At 46.3% G+C, this 24,990-nt stretch overlaps 1 protein-coding gene across 1 annotated transcript in view; it reads left to right on the top strand.

Annotated features, from left to right (window-relative positions):
* The window catches only part of LOC138580875 (membrane-spanning 4-domains subfamily A member 4D-like), a 702,190-nt gene that overhangs the window by 593,221 nt on the left and 83,979 nt on the right, over positions 1 to 24,990 (top strand). The window contains exon 6 of the mRNA XM_069651765.1: positions 19,660 to 19,779. Within this exon, the coding sequence (XP_069507866.1) occupies positions 19,660 to 19,779 (120 nt within the window). The remainder of the gene's footprint in view (positions 1 to 19,659; positions 19,780 to 24,990) is intronic.

Raw genomic sequence — 24,990 nt, 5'->3', positions numbered from 1 at the left:
AACAATAATTCAGCTAATCCACCCATCACCTTGTAGATAAAACAACTCTGCAAGATTTAACCAGGAGAGCACCTTCAAGCTAGCTTAATCTGCTAAGCCCTGTACACAGGGATACCTTCATCCATGCCCCGAGCTACAACGCTCAACCCACAGGAAACCTGATATTTATATACCTTCTATCATCTGTAACCCTAAGTCAATCGTCAAAGCAGACTGCCACAACTGTTCGCCGCAAAAACGAATGTTCCCTAACCAAGAACAAAAGTTACTCAGCACCACTCTTTACCCCCAAAACTCCAACACAAACATCAAATGACACCTGTCCACTTCCTCCCCTGTTCGCCATATAGCTGAGTCTATACTTACACTCTGTGTTCCGCTGACGTTGTTCGTACACCAACTCCCCCCCAACCTGCCACTCTGCATTTCCGGTCTGCTGGGAGTCCCATGGAAAGCAGGCAGGAATTTCTCCAAGGTGGTTCCCGAGGGCCTCTTCATTGTGTGCACCTTCCGTGTGACTCTCGGCTTCCGTGGGTTACCTCACAGCCCTCCAGGCATGCAACGGGACAAGACGTCCTTCCGCCAATCAGACGTAGCGACCGTCCTCTGCTACCAGCTGTTGTATGCCAAAGGAATTTGGGATTTCACAATAACAATATCCCAAGTTAGCAGAGAATCTCAGGCCCATCAAAGACTCCCCAATGCAATAACAGAAGACTCGGCCATGGGGCAAAGTTTGCTGTCTTTGTTTTCCAAAACAGACAGGGATCATACAGGAAACCAATTCTCTGGCAATCTCAGCTTCTGATCCTGTGTCACACATTTTCATGCACGAGTGATGTCACAAAAATTGGGCACACCACAAAACCTATGGGGTGTCATCATTGGTCAGTTTGGGCTAACTACATATAGGAATTCTATAGGTTAGTGATTCTACTGGCTTTGCATATCATGTGGCTCCAACTGAGACTGCCCCCAAATGTTACAAACTAAACTGTTGCAGAGTCGCAGGAAGACCATTGGCCCATGAAAGAATTCACACCACCTCACAAATCGAGCTTGTGGGATATATTTACCCACTCAGCAGTACTCTCATCCATAACCAAGCTGAACTTCAGCAGAAACAGCAAAATGGTTGCACTGGCTCCTTTGAGCACTGCTGCCTCGCATCAAAACTGAGTTTTGCAGCTACAAAAGGGTGGCTGCACTGTTTTGCCAAGCACCATTGGGCAAGATGGAACCGGGAGCACCCTGAGAAAGGCTGCCAGGGTGTGTTCTTGTGTGTACTAAAGAAGCGGAGTGAAAAAGCAGCGCTGCTTTGATGCAAGCCCAAAGTTTCCCATTGAAAAAGGGAAATATTTTACATTTAAAATGATGCTGCTCTGATGCTCTTTTCCTCTGTTCCTCATCACACTACTTTCATCAGTGAGACCTTGCCATGCCCATCCATATTTACATTGTGCTCCAACAGAAGAGAACAGTATCCCTGAATGACAGGCTGTTGTTCAGAACTGGGAAATCAAAGGAAGCTTTACTTTCAGTCGTGCGGGAAAACGCTTTACTTTTGGGCTTCAAAATGTCAAAAATCAATGCTTCAAAGAGGCCCTGGCTCTCTGGGCCTATGTCAATTTCAGTGGATCTGTGTTTTAAACAAATTGCTGTATAAAAGAAACTGACTATGACTGCAGAACAATGTGGGAAATCCAGATAGAACCTTTTGAAAGGAACATGCCAGCAGGCCTCAGACGTGTTTAAATGTACTTTTGCAAATAAGAAAAATACCTGTTTTAAAAGTGTATGTTGGATAATGCGCGGCCCTTGTCTAACAATGTAAAGGGGTTTGTGCTGGGAAACATAAATGGGATTTTTTATTCAACAGGCTTGATTTTGGTTCAGACCAAAATAAAATAAAATCAAGAATTAAATGCATTAGCTGGCTGCTTTGGGAGCTCCAGAACAGGTTTTCTGCTGGCTAAACTGTGGCCTTCCCCCAAAAGGAGCCACCATAAACTTCTAGTACACCTACCTGTTAACCACTACCTTTGAAAACTTTGAATGGACCAAGACAAAGAATTGTCACACGCTCGTCAGACATTTGTCTGGGCTTCAGCTTGAGACAATAGATCTGGGACATCTAGGTGCGAAGTGGGAGAAGTGTCAATAAACATTCAATAAAACTGGGAAACCCCCATGGCCACCCTGGGCTGAAACTGACAGTTGGTGGTAGCTGAAGAAATAAATGGTCCCAGTGGAAGGACAAAGTCAGCTCATCTGTCTCAAAATACTATTTGATGAATAAACTTTTAAGACTGTTAATTCTAACCCGACAGTGCAGAAATATAAAAGTTGTACAGTTTATATGATTTTCGTGGCTTCTAAACAAGATATCATGGCCGTCCATAGGATGTATGGGACCCAAACGCCAGGAGAATGTAAATCATGGGGAAAGTACATATGGTGGAATGTTAAAAATCAATAGAAATATGCTCTATGATAATATGCACACACATCTAAAATTGCGGGATTTTGGGGTGAAGCGGTTCTTACTAAAATTGTGAAAAACTATTAGAAGGGCAGAACAATGGCGTACAAACATGAGAATTGGACTGCCATGCTCTGCATGAAATATGTAATCTGCCCATGTAATTTGTTGAAGTCCCACAACTGTACACATGTGTAATTTATGTTAGGAATGAAAGGAAGGTCTGTGGGAAGGTTTTGCACATCATAAAGTACAACCCCATAAACTGAGTCACCTCCTAGAGGAAGCAACCAACATTGGCTGACCTATCCGGGTCTTGGGGGAAGGCCTTGCTCAGTTCTGCCCAACAATAAACCAATGTCACCATGCCTTATAAATAAGGGCGGCTGACAGAACTCTGGACACAGACTCTCCCCTGAATGTCCAGCGCCTGCGTTCCTGATATTCTACATTCATCTTGCCAGATTCCAGATTCCGCTGCAAGGCCAAAGCATAGCTGATCCTATCCCAGCAAGGCCAAAGCATAGCTGATCATATCCCAGCAAGGCCATTGATACAGAAAACCCCACTAAAATCCCAATAACCAAAGGGAAAAGCTGTGGTACTTTTGGGGAGCATCCGTGATCAAAACGGCTTCTTGCCCACAACCTGCATGCTTGCTGTACCTTTAGCGTCCGGAGACCAGACTGGCCCAGCTGTTTGCTGTAAGGGGCGCCCACCGTGCGGTGATCAGAACCCAGTTGACTGTCCCAAAATCTCAGATTCAAGAGTGGACTGTATTTCCCCATCCCATAGAAGCACATAGCCTACCCCATCCTGACTTTTGTCTTTGTTCCACTCTCTAAGCAACCCTACTCATACCGTGATAACTTGTCTAAACTGTGCTAATTTTCTGTGCACCCTGTCCTTGTTTTTCTAATGTTAGCGCCATTCTTTCATTCACCCCATCTTGCAACTCCTTAGCAATATTTTGATTAAATTAATTAATTTTCCCTAAGGAAAAGGGGTACACTGTGTGAAGGGTTACGACTGGAGCGTAACTTTTATATTCACGGGGGGGGGCGTTCCTCTTTTCTAGCCACTAAATTTAGCTTAAGTAAAACTTTTCCTTTCTTTCAAAACCGATGTTCTCATGTTTAACGGCTTTATTTACTTAAACTGAACCTCATTCCACCTTGAAAATCTCATCCAATTCTTCAGCTATAGTCACCCTTTCACTTCTATATTGTTCCTGTGATGTGTATCTATCACCCTGCCTAAAAACTGCATTCCAATTTTGGATATTTAACCCATTTTAGAAAAAAAAACATTTTGACATTTAAAACTGAAAAAAGTGTAAATGCACCTTTTCCACGTGAGAAGCTTCGACTGCACTGGGTTCTCAATTTCACATTGCTGTTGAACCGTATGCCTTTTGTGATACCTTTCCTTATGGTTGCTAGTGATATCACATCCCTGATACTGTGATAAAACATATGTATATCATTATTTAATCACACATATAATTAATAATTTTTTCAAAATCTGAGTGTCATTTTAGGCCATTGCAAAGGGTTTGTGAGGGAAGGTCAGATTATGATTCTCTTTGCTGCCTCATATCCCTGACTACCCGCTGCTTCTTTCTATCCACTCAGAATTCGAGTAATTTTGGGTTGAGGGAACATTGCAGGGGGAAACCTTAACTTGGGTGCTCTCTATCCTAATTCAAAAAGTTCTTCTATTCAATTGTGCTTTGGATATGTTCTTGTAGAAGGGTACCAAAGTGTATTTCAGTAGTTAAATTGTTATTATCACCCCATTGGTGATTACTGCCCATATAAAAATTGTGTGATTTTCTTTGAATTTAAAATAAATGAATATTGTGTTACCACCCAGCGGCCTGGTTCATGGTCCATTGTGACCCAGGGTATTTGTAAAATGGAGTGTGAGACGAGTTGGGTAGCGGCTCAATTTGAATTAATTGAAAATAAAGAGAAAAGGCATCTCAATTGAGCACTACATACAAGGCTAAGGGCGAGGGTCCTGGTCCGGTGTGTGACACCGGATTGGAATCCTTAACAAGCTTCTGGATTGGCTAAAGCGGGTCCTTCCAGACCTGGGACCCTTTCTGGTCACAGAGCTCAGTGTACCTTTTCAAGATGATGGGAAGGAATATGGAGGGCTGTGTTTTCCACATTGTTGCTACTAGTCTGATCACCTAGCCTGGGAGAGTGCCTGTAGGTTGCAGTTTATGGTGGGCAACACTTGTATCATTCCACTCTGTCTCGCTGAGAACAGCTTTTCTTCCCACGAGTAAATGGGCATTGTCCTGTTCTGCTTGGTCACGTATGAAGGGACTGCAAAATGGAGCCCTTCTGTCTGCAATTATGAGGATTGTATTCTGAATTCTTGCAGGTGGCTTACTGCCTCAGGATCCAGGAATTTTCCACCCACCCCTGTCCTAAATGTGAATACCAGCTCTGGGCCTCGTGCTGAATGAAACGTGTCTCCCCCTCCATGTTTTTGAGGCCTGCCTTTCCAACCTCATTCACTTCAGTCACCTTATAGTTTCCATATGTGTCATCATGACTACTAATGGCTAGTTGCAATAAAGCATATGCAGGTTTGGTCCAAGTATAGTCTGCATCTTGTGGGTTCGCTTTGCCAAAAGAAAAGAATGTTTCTTAGCGTTATGTAAATGTTTCTGTCCTCTACCTACAGGAGTCACTAGTATGTTTTTCCTGTCTTCGAGTAATAAAATAGTGCATATCTGTGTAACTTCATGCATAAATGCATATTTTCTTCATGACTTACGCAGCTATGTCGTGATGTCTCTAATGACCTCATCAATGCCTCGCTTTGTTGTCAGTCAATCTGGTCCATCGAGGAGACCTCTGTCTCCGCAAAACCATCAACTGGATACGGTTTGAATGGTGATACATTGGTGCAGTTGGTGACTGTCCAAAAAGCGAGTTACACCTTTCATTCTTCATTCTGCAGGTTGACAATCGCATAGGTAACATAGGGGGCTTTCCCGGGACCCTCTCTTCACTCCTGTGTCTGTTAGATGTAAGATTTGATTCTAACTATACATTTTTCACTTGGTGTAGTCTGCCTTACGCCTCTGCAGCAGCATGATCGTCATACTCATTAGGCATGAGTGGTGGCCGAGGCTGGCCTGAAACTCTGTGGTGCAGAACACACTTCGAGGATCTTTGCGGGGGGACCTCAGCAGCGTTTGCGTGGAGAACCCCTCATTTTGTGTTACTCCACTTTATTGGAAACTGTGTTGTTATTATGCGTTCTCATTTTTTAGATGTTGGGGTTTCACGACTTTTTAAAGCTGGGGTTCCTGGGATGGGGTTGCAGCAATGTTTTACAACCTGGATAAGTGCTTTGATTTTGTTTGCTTTTGTCATAATCCTGTCCTTAGGCTTCCACTCAGCATTTGATGCTAATTCTCCTTGATCCAACAGTTTGGTTTTCACCACAAACACCCACCTTTGAGCTATGATCTATAATTCATCGTCTAATTTTATGAAAACTGCATCTCTGCATTGGCATCAGCAGCATTGTGGCAGCTCACACTCTAAACCAGGAAAGCAACTCAGTAGCACAGTGTTACTGACTTCCTCGCCAACAGATGGGAAGAAGAGGCATTAGAAAGAGTGCACAATATGGGAAAGTCACAAGCAGGGTGCAGGGGGTTACAGCAGTATACAGCAATAGTGAGTGGGCCAACAACTAATTAAGCAGGAACAGGTAGACCGAAAGCAGGACACAGTTAAGGTAAATGTACAGACTGGCCTTATGATACGGGGTTAACATCAAGCTTACAATTTCACAGGGACAAGATGAAGTAGAAGTAGAGACTGTCAAGCTACCCTTCCCGGAACAAGAAACTGCTTTCTGCACACATAGTGAAAGTCCGAAAGGAAACCAAGTTCAGAAGTAGGCATCAGATGTAGGGTGAAGTTAGTTGCATGTGCGGCAAAAAGGAACTAAAATCAAGCAATGCGTTCTATGAGAAAAATGCAGCCAAGTCTCGTCAGAGGGATAGGTAGCAGTCAGGCAAACAAGGGGAGAACCGACGGGAATGGGAACCAAACCGCCCTCACCTTAAAGTGTAGTGGTGAGCAGCAGTGCAATGCCACCTAGGAGACAGTGGAGATACACAGGACAGAGAGAAATTGGATCTCGCCAAGCAGCAGTAAGCCCCGGACATGCCCAGACAAGCGAGTACAGGCCTTTAATGAGAGCCTTTGATAAGGGGCTGCAAGGCTTCAGCTCCGGCTCGAAACAGGAAGCCAATAAGCAACGCTTCCCAGCCAATAGCATAGCTCATCAGGAGCAGGCTGGGGAAGCGACTGTGGCTTCCAAGTAGGTGGCTGCGGAGCGGCCATGATTGTATGGAGCTCCGGCTCCCACAAACCATTTATATTAATTGCGGGCAGTGCGGCAGGGAAGGAAAAAGGGCCTGCCTGCACTGCTCGCTCAGGATGCCGAAAGCTATGCCCTGAACCATCTTATTCACCACTGAAAGATCCTGTTTGATTGACCTGATAGAGTCATCAATGATGGCCAAGGAGCCCATCGCCGCTTTTTTGAATAAAAGTAGATATTTAATCACCGGCTGCAATTTTGTTGATGTCTTTTTTTTTTTAAAACCTTTTTTTATTAAACAGCTTGGCAGCAGAACACAGGCGAACAATACACAAGGCAAGCACAAGGTAGGTACAGTTAAAACAGTACAGGCATACAGTCAGTGCATCTAGTATGAACATTTACCATCAAGAACGCATACAGTGCGAACGCAGTGTAAGGGAGCCCTTAGCTCAGGATAGACAACCTGCATGAGTGGGTGTATGAGTTGGGGAAGTTGTATCCGGTGTCGCATTTAAATCTGACATATAGGAGCGAAACCTGAGCCAAACATCCCTAGGCCTCGAGTGGGCTGGTTGTAGGCAGGACCACGCTTCCTCAGTGTCTGAGGCCCATGTGAGAACCCTGAGCCATTGCGCATGCGTGGGAGGTGCGGGGCGAAGCCAACAGAGCAGAATGGCTCGTACCGCAAGGAGCATGCAAAGGCCGGCCAGTTTATTGGAATTTCGGGGTAGCCCTGGAAAGTCATGGAATAGGCACTTCATTGGGGAGGGGTCGATAGGTTGATCAAGTATAGCAGATACGGTTGTGAACACCATCTCCCAAAATTGGGAGAGGCGGGGACAGGCCCAGATCATGTGCATATAGTCGGCGCCATCCTGCCCACACCTGGGGCATCTTGGGGAGTGATCACTAAGCATACGATGCAACCTGCTCGGGGTATAATGAAACCTATGTAACACCTTTAGTTGAATCAACTTGAAACGGGAATTGAAAGACACCTGGTGTATACGGGCACACATGTGAGCCCAGCATTCATCCGTCACCTCCACCCCGAGGTCCTCCTCCCACGCCCGCCTTAGCCCAGTGAATTTCGGAGTGGATCTGGATTGTATCATTGTGTATAGCCTAGATATTTTCCCTCTGGTAGGTGTGGGGGAAGTCAGTTCTTCAATAGCGGGATCGTCCGGTGGCATTGCTGGAAACATGGGGTAGTTTCTCTTAAGGGTTTTACGTAGAGATGAATACTGAAGCCATGCACTCGGGCCACCCCTCAAGGGCAGCGGCAGGTCGGGCCACTCAACAAAGCTACCCTGCTCGAATACGTCACGGAGCAACTCGTATCCCGCCTCAGCCCATCTGCGCACAGTCGCCGGCGGTACTCGTAGGATCCCGGGGAGAAAGTTCCACAGTGGGAGATTGCCATGAAATGGATGAGGAGTATCTAGCAATTTCCACGTTTTTGTTAGTGCCAGGGAGGTGCAAGCCACCGGATTCAGTGTATCCCGTGCCAAAGGAAAGGGTTGTATCACCAGGGAGCGGATGTCCCGGTCGCTGACCGCCAGTTTTTCGAGTCTAACATGTGGAGGAGGGTCTGCGGTGTTAAACCAGTAGGATGTGTATTGGATTTGAGAAACCAACCAGTATTTAAGAAAGTCGCGGGCCCAAAAGCCGCCGTCAGCCATTGGGGTAGATAAGGTCCCGAGCTTGAGCCTGACCGCACCCGAATGCCACAAAAAAGAGTTGATGCTGCGTGTCAATGCTTGGAAGAAACCCTCGCCCGGCCACAGGGAGACGTTGGTGAATCTGTATAGTAATTGGGGTAATATTATCATTTTCAATAACCCTATTCTACCTGCCAGGGAGATCGGCAATTTGCTCCATGCCAGAGTCTTAGCCGCCAGGTGCGCAAGGTAGTTTTGATAGTTCTCCTCGAGGGTCGACTCAATCTGACGTGTTATTTCAATCCCCAGATAAGTGAACTTCGATTGCGCCCACGTGAACCCCATAGTGTCAGGGGGGGGGTGCATTCCATCAGCGGAAAAAGCGTGGATTTTGCACAGTTCATCTTGAGGCCTGAGATGTGCCCGAAGTGGATAATATCTTTCAATATCAGGGGTAAATTAGTGGAGGGGGACCGCACGAGAAGGAGTGCATCATCAGCATAGAGGGATACATTATCGGCTTGACCCGCCGAGCGAAGCCCTCTATGCGAGTGGAGTTGTCGAAGCATGTTGGCGAAAGGTTCTATCCCTATAGCGAAAATCAGGGGAGAGAACGGACAACCCCGTCTCATTCCCCTGGCAATATTGAAGAATGGGGAGCATCTGTCCTCCGTGCGGACATGGCCACAGGGCCTGAGTAAAGCACCTTGACCCAGGAGTGGAAAACTGGCCCGAATTTGCATTGTTCGAGCACCCGCCAGAGGTATCTCCAGGAGACTGAATCGAACGCTTTCTGCATGACGAGGGTTGCGGCAACCGCCTGCACATTGGGGCTAATCCTGCTAATTATATTAAAGAGCTGTCTAAGGTTCAGAGCGGTAGAGCGACCTGGAATGAATCCCTCCTGGTCTGGGTGTATAATAGATGGCATACAGGGGGCAAGCCTGGTCGCTAACATTTTGGCAAAAAATTTTGTATCACAGTTTATGAGGGAAAGTGGGCGATATGAGCTGCACTGGGTGGCAGGTTTACCAGGTTTGAGCAATACCATAATTGTGGCTTCGCGGAGTGATGGGGGGGGTGTATGCCTGCCTCTACCGATTCCTCCCAGAGAGCTATTAAGTGAGGGAGTAGGAAAGTCTTATAGCATTTATAGAATTCAACCGGGATGCCATTGGAGCCGGGAGCCTTCCCCGAGGAGAGCGAGTCTATGGCCTCCGTAAACTCCTCCGAGGTGAGTGGAGAATCGAGGGAACCAGCGGTCTCAGGAGAGAGGACCGTTAGGGGGAGAGCAGCAAGATAGGAGTCCACCTCCGCCTCCGTGGCCTCGTCCGAATTGGAGTATAGGGCTTCGTAAAAAGTGAAGAACTCCGAATTGATGGCCTGTGATGTGATAGCTAAGGAGCCATCCGGACGAACAATCCCAGGTATGTGTGGAGCACCCAGCTCATGACGGATGAGTCTAGCAAGGAAGCAGCCGGGCCGCACGCCCTCTCCGTATCTCCTCGCCATGCCGGGGCTATCTATGAATTTTTGTTCTCGTTCCACCAGAGAACGAAAAACGTCCAGCTCCACTCCTATAGCTGCACTGGGCCTCCATGGTCGATAGCTTGGTTTCGCTGACAGCAATATCCCTTCGAATTGTCCTAAGTATGCCACTCTCTTTGGACAGTGCTATGCCCCTAATATATGCCTTAAAGGCCTCCCACAGGGTAGCCTGCGAGGACACGGAGTCCTTGTTTATTTAAAAAAGCTCCTCAATGGCTACCTCGAGCTCCGATCTGAACAGAGGGTCAAGGAGAGAATGAGGTTTCAACCTCCAGCGTCTGGTACGGTCACAGTCCATCCCCCAGCCCATGGTAATGGTCACCGGGGAGTGGTCGGATAGGGTCCTAGGGAGGATCGTTAATTGTACCACATTTTTAATCAATACATCAGAGATTACCCACCTATCAATTCGGGAATAGGAATCATGGACTGAAGAGTAAAAGGAATAGACACGGGAATCAGGGTAGAGTAGTCTCCATGCGTCCACGACCGCAAGGCGGGGAAGGGACGACAGTGCAGCATAGGCTGCCCTGGTGAGTTGGCGGGGCCTGTATCCAGATCTGTCAAGGTCTATATCAAAAATGGTGTTCAAGTCCCCACCCCAGAGGATAGGAACCAAAGGGAAACCAGCCAGAAGGGATGCAAGGTGTGTGAAAAACTCTGGGTCATCTATGTTGGAGCCATAGATGTTCAGCAAGATCACCTCCCTATTCTGGAGTGTAGCATGGAGTAGTACATATCTACCCTGGGGGTCTATTTGTGAAGAAATGAGTGTAAATTTAAGACTCTTATAAATAATAGTCATAACCCCACGACTTTGAGTAGAAAAGTTGGTGAAGTATCTCTGGGGGCCCCAGGTTCTGGCAAATCTCATACAATGTTCAGAACGCGCATGCGTCTCCTGTAAGAAAAGGATCTTGGATCTATGCCGTTCCGCATGCAGCTGTATCTGTCTCATATTTTTAAAATTGCCCAGCCCCCTCAGATTCCAGCGCATGAAAGTTAGATTGTTCTCCGTCAAGGAAGCGGTGGCGTTCATATCACCAGGATGATCATGTCCAGTGGGCCGATGCAGCAGACCTGTAGCCCCATTAACACTGCATTACCCTGCGGTCCGCCCTCGCTGCCAGCGCCAAACTTTTTTATAACAAAACACCCATCACAACCCACACCCACCCACATCCCTCCCCCGACTAGAGGAATGACAACCCCAAAACCCCTTAACCAAATCCAAACCAGTGGCATCAACGCCTGGGGGCCTGTGGGCTGGACTGATATGCCGCTCCGGGCCTGTGGCAGATCCAGCGAGAACATGATGCCTACAATGAAGCTTCGGACATAACTTGACAACGATATTTGGCACAGTTTAACTTGGCACAGTCATGCAGAGTAATCCAACTAACATTTGTTGAGGAGTACAAGTGTGGTATATTCTTGGCGTCGGGGGGAAAGCCGGTGTCAGCACCTCCCCAACGGGTAAGCTGAGTAGCTGTAGAGGAACAGCTGGGGAGGAAGGTCAGCCTGGGAAATGTTCGTTGATAAACCTGGAGGCCTCCCCCGGAATCGTGAAGAATGACACCTGATTGTTGTGCTCGACTCGCAGCTTTGCGGGGTATAAAATGGAGTATTTGACTCCATGATCTCTAAGCCTTCTTTTTACAGCCAAGAAAGTCTTGCGCTCCCTCTGAACAGCCACCGAGAAGTCAGGGTATAGGTGTATCCTTGGTCCGTCCAGTAGAAGTTGACCTTTGAGTCTTGCGGCTCTGAGGAGGGCATCACGCTCTCGAAAGTTAAGGACAAAAGCTATAATGGGTCGTGGAGGTGCACCCGGCTTGGGTTTAGGCATCAGGGCCCGGTGTGCCCGCTCTATAGCAAACTGCGGAGAGATCTTCGGTGAATCCAGAAGCGACAGTAATGTGTGTTCCACAAAGTCTTCCATCGGCTCTCCGATGCCACTCTCGGGGACCCCGATGATATAGAGGTTGTTACGCCTCGAGCGAGATTCCAAGTCCTCATTTTTCTTCTCCACCTCTAGAACGTGGTTGGACAGAGCCGTGACCTCCGAACGCAGCGCCCCCAGACCGTCCTCAGCGGAGCTCACCCTGGTTTCAACCTCCAACACTCAACAGTCAGTTCTCTCAATGTGAGCCTTGATAGAGGAGATAGTGCCATTCATGTCGTCTAACTTCGAGTGGAGCGTGGTAAAACCCTCACGGATAAAGTCCATCATGTTCTGAGATTCTGAGGTAGCAAGGGATGAGGTAGTGGCAGGGGTCTGCTCGGAGACCTCCTCAGCAGAACTGATCGAAGTCTTCGTGAACATGTTCATGTAGCTCTGTTTTTTCCCAGTCCCTTTAGTCATTGTGGCGGTGATGCGACGCAGGAGAGATGAGGGAGAGCCGATGGTACCCCTCGCCTCTACGGGCAGGACCAACGACGTACAGCCCCCAGGGGATCCAGGTAGGCGGCCTCGATGGCAAAGGTTGGCGGGGTACAACCCAAGCAGCGCTGGGGAGCCCAAAGTCAGGTGCCCTGGAAGGAGGAGGAGCGGGGCCAGGGCAGAGCTTCAGGTGTCGTAGGGTATCCGGCACGGGGCTGCAGGGCCGGATGATGTGGACTACAGGGGATCTCAGCCAGTGTAAGGGGCACCAGCCAGGGTAACCAGCAGGCCGCGGCCAGGCCACCAGGGGTCCGGGCCCCTCCAGGTGCAGACAAGAATCTAGTGTGGTCTGCGCTGCGCTGAGAGGGTGCAGGATGATGTTGGTGCGATCACTCCGTACGGGGTTGCAGGGGGCACCCTGCGTGGTGAGCCGGGGCAGGGGCCGGGCCACAGCAAGTCATTTGGCGGGAGCAAGCTGGTCACAGGGCGTCCTCTATTGGGTGCGGGTAGTTGGTGACCCCCGCGGAGCAGCGCAGCAATTTGTCCTTTTCTCCGCTTCGAGGCGGCCAGGGGTTAGCAGCATCCCCATCCCCCACGTACCTTGCGGCCGCCAAGGGTCCGGCAACCTGGTCCACGCCACCGGGGGAGCGCGGCACCCGGCGTCCGTTGGTGTGCCGCAGCTCTACCCGGGCGCTGAAGTCTCATTGAAGGGGGGGGGGCCCAGTGAGGGGGACAGCAGGATGAAGGCCGATGTAGGAATCTATGAGGGCCTGAGTAGGAGCCGCCCAGCACGGGCGCAGGTCCAGCAAACGAGGGTCACAGCGGTTACAGTTCTAATATCCGCGGTGCTCTGCGCCGGCACTGTACGGCCTAAGCAACTGCGTGGTTCGCTTCCGGTCGTCGCCGCAGAGGTGTTCCACCGCCACACGGGCCTCCACAGGGGTGGCGGGGTGTCTCGGTTTCGAGGGCCTGGACCGTCTGATTCTCCTCGAGTGCCGGATTACGGCGCGCAGATGGGCGGGCGATGGGGGATGGTCGTGGCAGTTCCTGATCACAGGGTTCCTGGTGCCGTTTTTATTCGGGATTTGGACCAGATGGTCCCTGATCCAGTAGCTCGCGAATCGCAGCAGCCTGGTACAGGTTGTAGATCGTAAATGCACAAGATCAGGATCGAGTGATCTGCCTGCCACGGAGCTCACGTTTCAGGCAGCCATCTTGTTCGGTGCACAACAGCGCCCCCCCCCATTTTGTTGATGTCTTTAACATTATGATTTGTATTACCTTTATTATGTTAGATATATTCCTTTAATTGACACTGTATCCACACTGTTTGAAATGAGAAAAAGCAAACTCAGTTTTTAATATATAGACCCTTTTATTTATATACCACACATTTTCATTTTTTTGGAGGCATCACATGTAGTCAATGCAAATACTTTCTCTACATTCTTCAATATACTTTTCAAGCATACACATTTGTTGGCATTCTCTTTTCTTATTGGCTGAATATCATATCATGAACCCTCCAATATCTAACTTTAAACCTTGAAACTCTGCGTTGAATTCAGGCATGAACTTCTTTGTTGCGTTGAAAGAAGATCTGCATCTACCTCTGATATCATTTGTGAAATGCACTTGCACTTATGGAAAGTTTAACTAATATGACCCATGATGTTTAACCTTATACTCGCTCTGTCTTATAGGAAAGAATTGTCCAAAATATAGCCAGTTACTTAATAACGAACATTGTAACCCCATCTGTATCCACCCATCCAAAATCTGATGGGTTTATTTAATTAATGAACACCTTCTGCCCATCCTTTTTGAGTAGGATGTAGTCTGATGTTATCCTATTTTTGCATCTACTGGCCTACAAGATCCCATTGTATCCTTGTTGTGCCGGCTCTATATTTTGGGTATAGGTCTGCACAGTAGATGAAATACACGTTAATGTATATATCCACAAGATCCATGTGGCGAAGAGTAGAAAACTAGATCACAACATGGTCAAACACATGTCCTATGTTATCTTATCTTCGTGAGGACATATGTTTGTTCTAATTAGCAGGTTGTGCATCAACTGTGCCAATGCAAGTATAGAAAAGTAGCAAATAAGTCCTAGCTTTTCATATTGAGTCCTCACTAGTAAAGCAGATCCGGACATCATATTAACATATGTAATCTTATTAGTGGTATCCATGCTGGAATCATTTAGCTTTTCATGCTTACCCAATATATAATTGGTATCACCTTATAAAGCACCCTCTTCATCTTAAGAGACAGATATCACGCAGCTGTACATGGGATTAGTAAATTTGTTCAAATACATTTGGCCGTATGGTACATTTGACCGTATTTGGTCTGTACCATTCGACCGGATTTATTCGAACGAATTGGCTAATCCACACCAATCATGGGCAGCAGTGGTTGCGTGGATGTTCCCCGCTCCCCATGATTGGTGTGTATTGGCCTTGCAGGGTTGCGGGAGTGTCCCCCGCTTCCTCGATATTGGAGGCGGGGACAAAAAAAAAGAATAAAGGACCCTGTGGCATTGGATCCGACCCGCGTTAGAGGGACGGATCTGATGCTGCAGGGTTGAAGCGGATCAAGCGGGGAGCGAGCAGGTAAGTGGGAAAGGGGGTTGGGGTGGGGACGGTGGGTGGTGTTTGATCACCAGAAAAGTGACCTCATGTGGCCTTTTTCTTTTTCGGGCAGTTTGCCGCTGCCACTTTTCATGCAATCAACCACCCCCCAAACCCTGTACATCAGCATGCTTCCAGAGTGAGCTTATGGGGCTTGAAGTTAAATGTTGCAGACTAGCATGCCTGATGGAAGTAAATGGTTGGTAAGCCAGTGAGAGGGCAAAGTAATGGGTTAACAGGGGAAAAGGTTCAATGAGGAAATAATTGAAGACTTGATGGAACAGGTCATTAACACAGTGCCTCCTCTAAGTGTAGAGTAGCTCCATATCAGCGCATTGTTCCCAACAGCTCATGCAACTAGTTCATCAAACATGAGTTTATTTCAGAGATTTTCTTTTAAAACTACAAAATACGCAAAGAAATTAGATAAACATAACTACATACATTGGAAATCATAGTTCAGAATATATGAATAAAACAGTTTTTAAAAAAAACAAATCTAAGACCTTTCAATTTTTCCAATCCTCAAAGATGGCAGCAAAAACTTCTCATGACAACAACAAACTCTAAAATCACAGGTGATCATGATAAACATATAATCTGCCTGACACTGCTTAAATACAATATTTTTAATATTAAGTAAATACATTTTGCAGAGGGAAATTCTAATAGGGGCAAAAGAAAATAAATGGTATATTGGTTTTTCTAGAAAGATTGTCACAGGTGCAATACGAGCTGTTTGAGATTCCCTCCTCGCCTCATTGATGGCTAAATGTAGTTGATAAAACCTAAGCCTTGTAAAAGGATTGCATGCAAATGTATAAGAGACTCAACCTAAATGTTTCAGGTCTAGTATTCATATGCAAAAAAGTAAATAATCTCTCAGAGTTGACTTCTTTTACTTGGCCGTTAAGTAGTGATACCTACCAACTGAGGCCTCTAAACTATATGCTTTGCATAAACTCTGTAGATTAAGATATTCATCGAATAAGTGTGAAGCCCCTTCATCATATAACCATTTTCTCACATAGTATAACTATCTACTTTGTAAACTATTCCTCAGGTTTAAAAGATCTTGGATGATCAGTTGTGTTAAAATTGATTTTGCATTCCCCCATATTGGTATCCAAAAGAAATATGTGCTAGTTGTATGTTCATATATAGTGATTTACCATCTAATTCCAGATTGTGAAGAATCGGAGACGATTCGCCCCAGAAATCTGGTCTGGGAACCTCCTCATGTGACCAGGGAAAGACAGACACTTCCTGATTCCGAACCTGGGGGTGGTTTACGGTGGCAGGATCACATGGTGGGGGGGCAGACCAGGAAGACTGGGATAACCCCCTATTCACCATTCCCCCATAATCCCACCCTTTTGATGGCTTGTTGCCAAACTGCAAAAGTAGAAACACCCAACTGTTTTGAAAAGATCTAGCTGTCCCGGAATCCCAGAGATATTGAGATGAGGAAAAGGACTGAAGAAGCATGTAGATGTAGAAGTCAGACATTTAAGCCTAGTAGCCATTGTAGTAGTCAGACAATTAAGGCTAACAGTCTATACCTGAAGCCTATTGCCAAACCGGTGAGGCATAAAATGGCCCAGCGGGAAAGCAGGAGTAGAAGGAGCTGGAACGGGAAATGGAAGGCTGGCAGTAGTAGCAGAGAAGAAGCAGGAGGCTGGCAAATCATGAGAAAGTGGCCAAATAGAAGGGACACCAGAGCGTGGAGACAGCAGATTTCACCTGCAAGCTCTGAGAGAGTCCTTTTCATTCAAACTCTCAATTGCAGAGCCTGCACAATGGAAGACGTGCTGGAAGCTGAGTTTTCCCCATGTCAGCTGAGTTGCTGTGATTGCAGAGCCGTGACCATGCTGAAGCCCAGGCCAAATGCAGAAGGCAAGCTGAGGGTCTGGGGAGAAAAGGAAACTCCACATCGAAGTGGCCAGACCAGAGACACCTGTGTTGGAGAAGGGTGTGGGTCCCAAGTGAGACAGAAGTAGCAGCACTTTCGCGTTCTCAATGTCACTAGACCTAGTAAGATCGTTGTTTTTTGTTCTCCCTTGTTCCCCTCCCTTGCCTTGTCACGCTCAAAGACACTTGTGTACAAGCTTGATACAAATATATCAATATCAATATCAGCAGTGGTCAAGAAAGTCGGGGAAGAAGAGCAACCCACAACAGCAGTGTCCCTGGAGCCAGTGAGTGATGCACAGCGTTCCGAAACACTTCATAAGCCTTACCGGTAACGGTAACCAACACCTTATGGACTTGAGTAATGTTTTAAGCAAGTAGAAGTTGTTCGACATACTTGAACTGTAGGTTAACAATGGAATTGTAGCACTCACGCTTATTCTGAAAAGCTTAACACTTGCGTGAGAAGCGAAAAGTGATTACATCCATTGTTGTTTTTCTTTTTTACTAAATGAGTGGTCGTGTGTCTTCAATTGACCATTTCCGAATACCTAACATTGAAGTTGTACACGCTACAAGTAATACAAGTGAAAACTACATCAAAGGAAGTTTGTGTGTGACCAATTGTGTTTCCCGAAGGAAGCCACAGGTGCATCTTTTAACGCTATATGGAAATACAATTCCATTCACAACTTTAAACTTGAAAATCTTCCTTAAAGAGTGGTCATGTGTACCCAATTATGCTTTTACTTTAAAGACTGAACCTTATATATTATCCAGAATTGACATTTTTTCTAATTACAAAAATTAAAGAGTACAAAATACTGAAAAGAAGAATAAGCATTAACCAAGCCAAGAGGCAACCCCTTTGTATAGTGAAACCAGTCTTGTTAAGAGCTATCCACTTTTACTGCTAAATTGTCAACAGGCAAGTGGCCTAAGATACAATTGTGGCATTGTTACCTGAAGCTGAAAGAGTGGCACTACAGCTTCTGGGTAATTACTTTGGCAGAAAATGTGTGAATAAAGCTGGGGAAGGGGAGCTGGGTGCTTATGAAGAATAGTCAGAAGTAGACATTAACCTGTGGTGCAAACGACTACTGAAGAGAAGTGAGCCTTATGAGCAGAAGCAGGTTGTTCTTGTGGCAGTCAGGCAGACCAAAAAGGCAAAGAGGCTACCCCTTTTTAGAAATTAATTAAAAGGAAGAGTGCCATGCCTACCTGGAGAGGTTGAAGAGTCTTGTCAGATTTTGCCTAATAATTCAAAAGTACGAATCAGCAGGGACGTCATATAGGGGTCACAAGAGGTCGCAACTGAAACCCCTGAGCTCTCCCTTGCTACCCCTAAAAAAACAACAAAAAAAATGGAAGTGTTCTTTTTTACTTTTTTAATTGAAGCTCCTTTGGCTCATTGCTTCTGTAGTGGCCGGGCTTTCTTGTTGAGGCCTCCTTTAAAAACAAAAAAAAAATCAACAGGGGTTCGACAAGTCTAACATGTTCAGCAGTGACCATAAATTAGAAAGAATAGGAATACCAAAAAATGTGTCTATACAATAATTGCTAGACTATTTAAAGGTTTATTTCAGACACACTTCAGGGGTTGAGTCACTGATTTAGTCTGTTCTTAAACACCTCAACTCAGTCTTTCATCCTTCTGAGGCCGATAAATGAGTACCAACACAGGATGGGTGATATTGTATGTATATTTTTTTTTATACAAAGCGCTTAAGCGTAAGTGCTATATAATAACAAATCATTATCATTTGGCCACGGACATCTGCTTGCATTCAAAGTAATTTGGTAATATGGACCTATACACACTGGTCTTAAAGATGCATATGGCGATCCATTCTTGTATGAAATCTATATTACATTATAGTGATATCGTAACCATCTTTTACGTAGTGTACTTAGGAACAATGCTATGTGACGCCACTTCCTGTTTTGTCAAGGGGTGTAAGGTCGTGTTCCATCGTTTCCTGTGATATGGCTTCAGGGTGGGGTCAAATGACATCACTTCCTGTTATGTCATCAGAGGTCATGGGCCGTGTGATGTCACTTCTGCTACCCCTGGCATTTTTGTGAAATTACATCCCTGTCTGGCCCTGGGGAATTGAAGGTGGGCCTTGGCCCTCAGTCCACCCCACTGACCTCCTCCAGGTGTTCTGAGAATAAAGGTGAAAGACGTAGATTTGTGTTGCCTCAAAGCCATTTTACAGGGCAAAGAACTAAGGTCTATAAGAATGAATAGTGTAAAAGCATATATTTATGACGTAAGTCCTTCAGAAAATGCACAGTTTGGGGCTGTTTTGTTCCTTACATAAACGCAAATGAAAACACTGAATGATTGCTGCATTCTTATATAAACAAACACATAACGTAACATATTCCTGAAGGCTCCCTGTGTCAGGGTTCGGAAAATGTCGTAATGGAAGCAATTCCAGTGGGATTGAGTACTCAGCCCTTTGCAGAGAGGGGCAGGTGCAGTGGGTGGGAAATGGAAGAGTTAGGTTGCATTCATATGTTGTCATTGGTTGAGGAGAGGATCAAGCCGTTATATTGGCAGGTATGAGTGTTTGGAAGGTGAAGGCTTAGAATAAAATGGGGGAATGTTATTTCCTCTGGCCTCTTAACGTTTGCTTGAAGTTAAGTTCATTTTGTCATTGGCAGCACGTCTCCTGGGGAATCCTCTTCATTCTGCTCACCTTCAGTGTCCTGCAGTTCTGTGTTGCAGTTTCCATCGCGGCCTTTGGATGTAAAACCATCTGCAGGACGGCTTACAGCGAAGTGGTAAGGTCACTTTCGCCCTTTTCTTGTTTTCCTTCGTTTCTTTCAATCTTACTTGATTTCTTTGCTTTCTTTCTCCCTTTCCTTACTTTTTCTTTTCTTTGCTTTCTTTCCCGCGTTTCATTTTTCATTTGGAAAATGCATTAAACAAAAAAGTTAACAAATCCCAGGAAAGCATTGCTGTTGTTTTAGTTGTAAAACACAAATGCAGGTTGTGGTAGCCAACATCTATAGAGTAGTTTCCTTAATGGGTGGAGACAAAGGTTGTAGAGCAAAATCGTCACTCACTCTTCTCCATACCCCGTCAGTGTTTACATAACGGAAGAAAGTCGGTTTGTCTCGAGGCGCACTCCTTTGCCTGCCCATTTATTTTATTTTTGCATTTTTAAAGCGCTCACACAGCCCTGGGGCATCGAAGCTCTGTTACAGAATTTTTTTTGTTGTTGTCTTAGTTGCATTTATAACGCCCTTAATTACCCAGTGGTTTCTAAGCGCGACCCGGGGATCGAACCTGTGTTGTTTTGTGTGGGCGTGTTTCCAAGGCAAGCCCGTTGCCACTGAGCTATCCTCCCCGGGTCATATACCGTTGTGAAAGACCTTCAAAGGCACTCCTATCATTGAATTTCCTCAAAATAGTTGACACACAAATCTTAGGAAAACAGATTTTACGAAACACAAGCTCCTCCTCGGGCAAGGGTCAAGCAATGAAAAATATCAGTACACGCTTTTCTCAAAGGTGGCATCACTTCACAGATATACGTTCCCAAGTATTCATGATATAACCTCCTTCCCCCACCCTGCCAAGACTGGACTGCCCCGCAGGGATATCCCCCGGAAGGCCTCGGGGCATTGAGCCTTTTTGTTTTGGGCCGCCACGGAAGTATACATAATTAAGAACAAAAATGTTGAGCGGGGAACACCCAACCAGCCTGGGTGGTTCACAGTAAATTGGCTGCTGCTGGCTGCAATGGCCCGGGTCGGGCTCGAGTCGGGCGCCTGCGGGGCATGGGCACCAGGCGAGCAGCGCGCTCAGGACCAGCACTGCCATTTGATTTCAGGTGAGGTGCCATTGTATGTTTTTTTTTTTTTATTATTTTGACCTATAATCTACATTCAGAGCCAGGCTGTGACTTGCAATATCTAGGCAGAAAAACACGCAGCATCCTATCATGGCATGCTTGGGTTATAAAATTGGATTACAAGTTAACAGCCCAAGGCCAGACAACAATGTACATGTAAGGACCTCTTTGCTGGGCTAAGTGTCAACATTTGGGTTTTAGGCATTTCGTTTGCTTTGGTAGCGTGGTCACCTTCCACAATCTGCATTAATTTATTTATTTTTATTTTTTTGGATTTATAAAGCACCTGTCGGCCCGGAGGTATCGTGGCGCTGTTACAGAAAATTTGCTTAGATACAGGTTTAAGACAGGTAATTCATAGGCAGGGTTTGCATGCAAATCTAACCACACATCTGGGCGCCGATATATGAGAACACAGGTAATTTCTGGGCTTTTGTATGGCATTAAAGACCTCCCTTTTCTTTTAAATTTCTCGCTACATTCAGGCCTTCCTGCTGATCTCATCTCAAGTCATGACCAATCGCACAGTGGCAGAGACTGGAGTCCCTGTCATGCAATGACACGGTGGCTTTGTAGTGTCACACGGGGTGTGGCGGTCCATACGAGTCTATGGTGCCAATATAAAGTAACTGAATACTGGTGTCAGTTCGGAAGCTCCTAACTCGCACATTATTCCCGCCATTATTCCCATTACGATCATTATTATTAGGGCCTGTGAAAGACACACTTGCTGAGATTTCTGCAGGTGGGTTAAGGCTACTGCACGACACTGACAAGTGATGAATGAAGCCTTTGAAGTTTGAACTAATTGCAGTGTAGGCCGGGGAGGTCAGGAAAGATTGAATTCATTTGTGATGGTGGAGTTTGGACAAGAATGTTATTTACAACCTGCCTGTCATTTCTCATTTGCATTAGGTCACGAGTGCCAATTGCTGTGTATGAAGGTTGTGGTCTTCTAGGCCTGGCTGCTCCCCTCCTATGGGAGACAAAGGGGACGTTCTGCTCACCAATTCTCGTGTACCTCGACCACCTCAAAAATGTCTCTTCTTACCACAAACTCATTTCATTTGTGACTGAGTTTGACGGGCCTCCCTATTCTCCTAAATATCCTCTGATATTTGTATCTTTCCTGTGGAAGACTTGGGTCAAAGGGTGATCAATACTGCGTCATTAGTCATTTTTGATCGTTGAAAGTTGAAAATGGATTATTTTGCAAACGTGGGAGTGTTCCTTTGACGTTTTGAAAGTTTACGTTGACTCGCTGTCTACAGCTGAAACTTGTGACTTGCCAGTTGATGCGTGTACTTGCAGCATGCGCTATGCCTCACTGAGCTGTTTTCCTTAATGGGAGCAGGAGGGTGTGTGATCTGCTGATGCAATCACAAGGAAGTGCTGCGGATAGCTTTCAAGTCCATCGTTTTTCCGACTGTTGTGTCAACATAGAATGTGTAAATCTGTACTAGTCTCAACAGTATAGCATAAACTACTGGGTCACACTTCTGAGTGAGACCATGAGCATGTTCATGTGATCCTTATGGGAGGTGGACTTCCATTTGCGACTGGAGTGGGTTCCTACTGGTCATAAGAGCAAGACTGATCCACAGGGGTTTGCCCCCTTCTGCAATGGCACACAGACAGAGAACAAAAGGATTGAATAAAAGTGTGTGTATGAGAGGCGTCTTTCATGATGTTCTATATATCGTTGTTGTACTTATTTCCGATATGGCCGCCCCCTGTTCTACTTAGCTCACAGTTTCCTTGCAGCCGGTGCGTTGCAACCCAGGTTTGTATCCTTCGGGTAAGACGTTACTGCTTTCCTCTCTCCTCTGCCTTCCGCTCCTGTATTCCTCCGTTCCTCATCCTGCTCCTGTGCTCCATGCTTGCCCTTGCTCCCGTGCTTCTTGCAAGCTGTTGCTGTTTTTTCCTCATTGTGCTGCTACTGCTGCCACCCTCTCCGAGTGCTTCTTCCAACTCCCTCTTGCCTTCCTTTGTCGGCAGTGCTTACCATTCAGCTGCCTCTGTGGAGATATACAGTATTCATTCTGTCTCTGGGGAGATTGGTTCATGGATCCACACTGTTGATAACGCTGCAGCCCACCTACTAGAGGGTATTTGTGCCTGGAGGCTTTTCCCCTTACATGGGCTTTTGCCGGAGGGTACGACATTCTGTCCCTTTGTTTTTGACATCCTCAGGACATAGTGACTACATCCCGGAAAAGACCCTATCTCTTTGAGAAGAAGGGCTCCACCTGAAGCAAGAAATCCAACCCTGCAGCTGAACCATCAGAATCTGATCACTCCACATCTTCATCAGGTGATAGTGAGGAAGACAAAACAGCTATTCTTGAGAGCTCTCCTCAGCACCCCAATCAAACTCTACCCTCATCCCGATCTACTGTGCAGGAACAAAGGGGCATTCTCCACTATGACCCAGCCTCTCTCAACCTGATGACTTGGGTTCTATGTTCATAGAATTCGGCTTTATCCCGCACTACCTCAAGACTGCAGGGACATTCTGCCACAGGGTCGTGCGCCCTCTACATTTGCTCGTTACAGCAGCAAATGTAGAAGGTTTATTATATGGTGCAGAACCAAAGAGCTAAATATTTTAATCATTCAACCGGCCAACATCCTGTCACAGTTTGTCTCACTTCTCCATTAAAGTACATTTGGCAGCTATCTCATGGTATACCCATTCTCCTGCATCACCTTCGCTTTGGTCCCTGTTAAGATGGATTTCGAAACTCTGACCTGGTGGGCAGAAGTTTAGGAGGCCACTCTCAGTTTAGTGAAACAGGTGATACTTTTGGACAAGCCAGACCAATCTAGGTAGCTTGGCAGGTGGTCAAGACTAAATCTCAGGAGGGGTGAGAGTGATCAGAAGCACACACACCAATGAACCACAATTTACTCTTAGACAAGTGTATATGAAAAATATCTATACATATATTGCCTGCCAGACCAAATAGACACAAGTAACTTTAGCAATGAGAAAACAGTTACTGCACAAATCCTTAAACTACACAGCATATATACTTTACACAGCCACAACCTGTAAAGAGAAGGGTGAGTTAACACGTAAATGGCATTCTGCAATTCTTTGCAGTCGTTCCCTAACTTTTGAGTTCAACCCTAAGAAGAGTGGAGTCTTGTGCTCAACAGTACAGTTGTGCTAAAAACGCACAAAAGCGGGTCTTCTTGGGAGGGATGCAGCAAGTCAGGAAGGGGCTTGAGGTGATGAAGAATTTGTTCCCACTATTCGAGTAGGCCCTGCCCTTGGCGGCAAAGCAGTGTTCAAATGGTGAGAATAGCTAAAGAGTGCAAGCTAACCCAACCAAGTTCGAATACCTTTATGGGATACTCGTCCGTAAAAGGGATCGGTTGTGCCAGGGGGACACCGGTAAGCAATGCAAGTACTCACCGTCCTCAGCACAGTCCAGACCAAACTTTGCCTATTTAGTCGAGGTTACGAGTAGGTTCGAGTCCTGCAGTTTCGCGACGCTCCGGCTCTCAGCGGCTGCAGTGAAGAACAATCGTCATTGACAGGACAGTTGACTTTTCTCAGCTTCTTAAGAAGGTATGAAGAAAATTCCAGTGCAGAAGGCTTCAGGGCATAGGAGAGCAAGGGATCTATAGTGACCATCACTGCCAGATAGTGACACAGCAATCATGGATGTGTGCAGCATTATGCATTCTCCTAATTCGGGACCCAGAGGAGCTAGGTCTCCGGAATCGGGCACGGGGATGCACAGGACCACAAACAAGTGATGCTCCAAGTCTTGGGTCTGCACTCGAAAAGGCAGCAGGGTTATGGCTTACCATGTGGTAAAGCTTGACAGTTCACTGAATGGCACAGGAACACAGCTGAAGGGGTTCGTTTAGTGGGTAAGCAGAAGGTGCTGAGAGTAGTTGTTCCCACTACTCCAAAGGGGCAAAGTGCCTTGGCAAGCCTTCTTGATCGAAGAAGAAAGCAGAGGTCCGACGGGACAGCAGAGGGTGAGGGGGCCAAAACCTTCTAAAGTGTCTCCAGCAGTTTCACAAGTCTGTTTCTTCATGCAGGAGGCTTGGCTCCTTCTGTAGTTCAGTGAGAACACAGGCGATCGACCTGGAATCAATGCAGGGTCCCTTCTTTTAT

The sequence above is a fragment of the Ambystoma mexicanum genome, chromosome 3p, assembly GCF_040938575.1.
Source record: "Ambystoma mexicanum isolate Mex_15411 chromosome 3p, UKY_AmexF1_1, whole genome shotgun sequence".
In the NCBI taxonomy this organism is placed as follows: Eukaryota; Metazoa; Chordata; class Amphibia; order Caudata; family Ambystomatidae; genus Ambystoma; species Ambystoma mexicanum.
Note: the sequence above shows the minus strand (reverse complement) of the source record. Positions and strands in the feature narration are given on the sequence as shown.